Source organism: Mus musculus, chromosome 7 (genome assembly GCF_000001635.26).
Source record: "Mus musculus strain C57BL/6J chromosome 7, GRCm38.p6 C57BL/6J".
NCBI classification, from domain to species: Eukaryota; Metazoa; Chordata; class Mammalia; order Rodentia; family Muridae; genus Mus; species Mus musculus.
Genome location: NC_000073.6, coordinates 114845760 through 114851759, shown reverse-complemented (window position 1 = coordinate 114851759; position 6000 = coordinate 114845760). Strand labels below are relative to the sequence as shown.

The window sequence follows — 6000 nt, the reverse complement described above, 5'->3', positions numbered from 1 at the left end:
AAGGCTTCTTCCTGGGGCCGAAGAGATGGCTCAGTGGTTAAGAGTCCTTGTTCTTCTGGCACAGAACCTGGATCCAGTACACTTACATGGTGGCTAATAGCCATCTATAACTACAGTTCTGGAACATCTATTCTCCATGGGCACTGCACACACATGGTACACAGACATGCACGGAGGCAAAAGAGCCATACATATAAAATAGATTTTAAAAATCTCTAAAAATAAAAAACCTTTATCCTTAGTGTGCAAGCTTTGGACAGAGACTCAGAGCCATTTACTTGGTGTCTGAGCTCAATTGTCTCAGCCATAAAGACAGGTGTTTTTTTTGTTTGTTTGTTTTGTTTTTGTTTTTTATTCCCTCATCTGTAAAGTGACCTTGCCTGGCTAGAAAAGAACTAAATAAATAATATATGGGTAAATATTAATGTATTCATAAATTAATGTAGAAGTTTCAAAGCCAGTGTTTGGACCTGGTGAATGGCATGCAAGTGTCTCACTACTCACTAGTGTCATTCTAGGGTCTATGGAACAACAGTGGCTCTGGGAATAGAAGTTGTCACAGTCATATTCCAACGTAACTTACAAGCTACTGACCTCAGCCAAGTGATCCAGTAATATGATCACGTATAATAATATATCCACGAACAGTGATGAATGGCCATATGATTGTTGTGTGGAATAAAAGACACGTTAGGTGCTTGGCCCAGGACCTGAAGCATTCTATCAACTCCTTTATATTAGTAGTTGGGTGTTTGAGAAATCTTTCTTGAACTTTATAAAATCATTATCATGGGGCAGGTGATATGGCTCAGAGGATAAGGGAACTTACCACCAAACCTGAGGACCTGAGTTGGAGCCCCGGGATCCACAAGTTATCCTTTCACACACACACACACACACACACACACACACACACACACACACACACACACACCATGTTACAACACAATGATATCATAATTTTCAGGTCTCAAAAATGCAGTGACATTGAAAGGGTAGCTTTTTAAGGAGGTGGGGAGACTTGTTCCTGTGGTGTGAATACTGTCACCATGGTCAGTTTCAATCTGAGTGTGAGGACCCTGGACACAGAGCTGGTAAGAAATTCTCAGTCTCAGGCCACTTAGGTACCACTTCCTCCCCCGCAGCCTCCTGGGAGGACTTGTGCACCGTGTCTCTGTTCAGGACTCTCCTGCGCAGGAGTGGGCTTCCTAGGGCAGAAGTGCGTTTGGGTGTACTCACAAACACATTTTAAACATCCCTATAAAAACAAGACAACTCTCTCTGGGCTTTAAACAGATGGAGAAGTGCCTGCGGCATAAAACCATGAGAGGCAAAAACTGAGTATAAAGACACAATTCAAGCAGAAAATAAAAAATGGACATATTTCCATGATTCCATTTATTAAAGAAAAACATTTTCTTACAGTATATCTTTCAAACTGCAAAATTCAATTTAAATTTCTCAAAAGAGTAAAACTAACTTTTAAAAAATGCTGGGCAGTTAAAATGCCCTGGTTCAAAGTTGGGCTTTTTTGTTTTGTTTTGTCTTGTTTTTTAAACAGGCAAGAATATATGCTGAGAAGAGAGGGAGCAGTATGAAGGGGAGTCACCTGTGACAACCTGTCATGTTAGCCTTGACACAATTCAACTTCTGCACCTAGTCACAGAAGTGGGGGGGTAGGGGTCCCCGAGGACCAGCTACTCACTGATAAAGATTCCCTTTCTATTTCATGTAAAAAATAAATTACATATAAATAAGGAGCTGAAGAGAGCTAGCGTGGTAAGTGCACACAGTGTGCCTTCTCTCTCATGCTCACTACACAAAACTCTCCTCCATATTGCTACACAGTAAGAAGGAATCCACCAGCCGAGGCTGGACCAGCTGCTGGAAGTCAGAGTCCTGAAGGCCTTCCGGGCAGACCCCGGCCAACCGACGCAGGGCAGCCTGGGGAGAGAAGAAAAGAGAAGACACTGTCAGACGGGGGCCCCCCACGTGGGTATCTGTTTCCTTTAGCTGCCCCAAGAGATGCATTTGAGAAATGTGATACACTAACCAAGCAATTGGATCTGATGACCTGACACTTGTCCCATGATACTTTTTTAAATTACTCTGGCAAACTATTTTAAAGATCTGTGTTTAAGGATCTAGTCACATAGTGATGTGTGCAAGTTCAAAATGTGTCCCTCCCAGAGACTGGGACTTCCAGAAGCATCCAGCTCAAGTTGCTGCTCTTAGTGCTGTGGGTATCTTACAGAAACCAGGTTACTCACTCACTCAGACATGCAGCAAGTCCCTCACAGAGCACTGGAAGATGGGAAGAAAAGAGAAAGGAAGTGGAAAACATGGAGTTAAAGTAGATAAGGATGCTGTGACTGAGAAATCCAAGTCAAAAGAGGGAGAGCTGGAGAGGGGTGGAGGCAGGACAAGGAGACAGTTCATCTGATCACCCCACTGAGCACTGGGCTCACTTCTACACATCCTGAGGAGATGTCCCTCCTGTTCTTTCCCAATCAGAAGTATTCATCTATTGTCACCACCCCAGCAAAACCATCCTTGGTTACCCTAACAAAGGAACAATCAGTGTTCCTCTTCCTAGGCACCTTTCCAAGCCTTGTTCTCAAGTCAGTCGTCCTTGGATCTCCTTCTTGGATGCTCAGGTATTAAATGAAGACAGTTGCCTACTGACAGGTACTTTGCTATGGAAAAAAAAATCAATCTGATTGCTAAAGGCAATCTGTGCTATCACTTTCCTCAACACGAGAGATAATAATTGAAATTGTCCTCCCTCCACCTGAAGTCAGCCTTCAGACCTGTGCTTTGAGAGAATGGAAAAAAGAGAGTGGCTAGAAGCAAGGTGGTCTGTTCAAAAGGCCCAAGCTTCCAGAGATTTTCAAGCATCTATTCTATGAGTGATACAGATTATATCAAAAGACAAGCAGGGATACTAAGGTTATGCACTGTGTATTTCCTGCTTTTGTAGCACAGAGGGATCTTGGGAAACATCATCAGATGGGGACTTAGATCTGAGCCTCCAGGGCTGAACAACAGAGTTGTAAAGACGATGTTTGTTTTGGGGTGTGGGTCAAAATAGTGCTGCCAGGCAGAGTTGTACAAAACCTGGAAAGAGCAAGGGGCCTTCAGGGCTAGTACTAGGGCAGAGCCACACTAAGAAGGTCAGTAAGTGAACAGTGGGTGGAGTAACTAGTGGAGAACCATGGAAATTTCCATATGTCTGATAAAAAACATCACGAGTCAAACTCTCATATGAGAACGTACCCAGCATCCACACGGGGGATGGGTTAGATAGGGACCCTCTCAGCATCCACCCATTTGTCCACAAGAACAAGTGTAGTCCCTTTACAGTTGAGAGTTCTTAGATTGAAGACAGCAGTCAAGACATCTATGTACTCTCTCAAGAAGCAGTAAAAATGCCAGTAGTGATAGCAAGAAGCCCTCACAATGGTAGCAGCCTATGTATCCCAAGAGCTCCCTGCGTCCTTAACTTTAGCTTTCAAGCCCTTCAGTCTGGCAGTTGCTGCTGCCCAGAGCACGGAAGATCAGGGAGTTGGGGCCAATGATGATGTGCTTGTCAGCTATGAATGTCTCCTTGTTTTACTTGATAGAAAAATAGACCCAAGAAGGCCTGTGAACGTGGAGAAGCAAGGCTTGCTTTCTTCCTTCCTTCCTTCCTTCCTTTCTTTCTCTTTCTTTCTTTCTTTCTTTCTTTCTTTCTTTCTTTCTTTCTTTCTTTCAACTAATCCCTCTCAAAACAACATCTTCATTGGTTGTCAATGTTGAAACAAACTGGATCTAGCTGATATCTGACATTGCTCTTCAACAGAAAACACAGAAATCTGCAGATCTCATAAAAGATGTTGAAGGTGTCTCCAAATAGTATTTACTACCATGAACAAGCACATTTTAATATGCTATGTGCATAAGTATAGAATAGTTGTTTTAACATAATTGGTGCCCTTTTAAAGCTCTACATTAATTTTCTATGCATTTAAAAATTACTCAGAAGATGGGGCCAATGAATTCAGAGTGGATGGGGGGTTAGAAGGGGTTAATGGGGGTGAGTCTGCTTGAAATACACTATATACACATGTGAAAATGTCAAGAAAGGATTTGTAGAAGAGGTTAAAAATTTTCCCCAGACTTCCAAAGGCACAAAAAGATAAGAGTGTCCAGAAGGTCCAAGAATAAAAGCAGGAAATTTTTTTCCCAACTGTCTCCACAACTATCTCCACAACCTACAAGAGGAAGTGGCACATAAATTCCCTCAGCAAATATTTGCTAGATAAGAGTTATAGCACTTTGATCTACTCAACAACACAGCTCACCAAGGTACAGCGAGGTCAGGCCCACTGATGGCAATACCAGCTGCTTCTACAACTGCACAGTGCCCATGTGGAACTCCCAGAAATGAGCTGAGCTCAGTGAAGAATGGGGCAAGAGGAAGGCTTTGCAATGACTCAGCCTGAAGGAACCCTCCACCCACTGCTTCTCCCATGTGTACATTGAGGGCCAAAGATCTGGCGTTCTCTCCTGAAAGCTGACAGCTTCTCCACAAGCCCAAACTTCGGTCTGTTCTGCCACTCTGCTCAGTGGTTCATCACAGCCCATAGGAAGATAAGTGTGAACAGAGCATGTGCTGCCCATCTGCTAGAGCAGGTTAGCTCAAGGTGAACCCCTAGTACCCAGAAGTGTGATGAGCCTAGGTGGGGTTCAAGGAGGAGATCTTAGCATCTGGTGGAGTAAGCCTCACTACCTGTCATGCCCTCTGTAGTCATGTCCACACCAGAGGGCCTGGCAGAGGTTTCCTCCTGGGAGTAAAAGGAGAAACCTTTCTCATAATTGTTCACGTTGGACAGACAGCTGTCCACTTCCTGGCCCCTGTGTTCTGGGGACTCCATGATATCAACACTACCACCTAGCAGCCCTCCAGCACATGTCTCTGGTTCAATCTGCTGTTGGGAGCCCCTAGAACCTAAAGGGTCACTGGGATTGTGGCGGTTGGATGGATAACAGCTTCTCAATCCTCATTTTGCATATGGGTCTCAACATACTAATAGGAATGAGCATCAATCAGCATTGCCATTTGGATATGAGAAGGAAAAGCATGGGGAGGCATCAAGGCTTATATCCAACTGTGACAGAACCAGCTGCCCTGGCCTTAGTCTACCTTCCTTAAAACCCTGAGGTAAGCTGAAGGCAGGCTGAGAACTCACCAGGCAGGCCACCAGGACAGCATCACTACTGTTCCTCTCAGAGGGGGACCGGCAGAGCTCAATCAGGCGAGACATACCTGTACAAGACACAAGCAGATCACAACTGGGTTAGACAAGCCTGGCCAGGTGGGATGGAGGTGCTGGCCAGCTTCACCCATCGGACATGTTAACGCATCGTACATGCTAGCGCCTGTCTGCAGAGAAGAAGCTGAACCACCTGGAGGAATATTTCCAGGAGACTTTCTACTTCCTGCTCAAGGGCAATAAAAGTACAGTGTTGAAGTCAAGCCCACAAGTGCGAGAGCAACAGCCTGGGCTGATGGTCGCCAAACACTGCAGGCATGTTGCCTGTTTTCTCTGAGCAAGGCCTTTGGAGTACACACTTGCTGATTTACAAGTGCAATGTTTACCATTCAAGCCTGTGCACTGAGGTCTCCAACTGACATCTCCCACCTACATCGCCTCAATTGGCTATGTCAGTGAGAAAATATATCTTAGCTAAAAGTAGAGAAAAAGATAAACCCCGTTAACATTTCCGAGAGGTTTACTGAGAAAATGTTGCCACAAGCCACAAAGAAGATATGTGACCTTGCTAAAACATCCATCAACCCACACAGATACGCAGGGCCTGTTTCTTCTACCAGATGTGCTTTGAGCATCAGTCTCCCGATTCTCACGTGCAGACCATTCTCCTGTCACCATTCAGGGAAGGTATTGTGCACCTGTAGGGCAGTGGTTCTCATCCCTCCTAATGTTGTGACTTTTAATA

At 44.6% G+C, this 6000-nt stretch overlaps 1 protein-coding gene across 7 annotated transcripts in view; it reads right to left on the bottom strand.

Moving 5' to 3' along the window:
• Positions 1-1379: 1379 nt before the first annotated feature.
• The window catches only part of Insc (INSC spindle orientation adaptor protein), a 106693-nt gene continuing 102072 nt past the window's right edge, over positions 1380-6000 (bottom strand). For 5 of the 7 annotated variants that reach the window (XM_006507659.4, NM_173767.4, XM_006507664.1 and 2 more), the window contains 2 exons: positions 5232-5308; positions 1380-1944 (listed from right to left, as the gene is read on the bottom strand). In XM_006507659.4, coding sequence (XP_006507722.1) covers positions 1816-1944; positions 5232-5308 — 206 coding nt within the window. In that variant the 3' untranslated portion in view covers positions 1380-1815. The remainder of the gene's footprint in view (positions 1945-5231; positions 5309-6000) is intronic. The other 2 variants (XM_006507662.4, XM_030242501.1) reach the window with 1 other exon arrangement.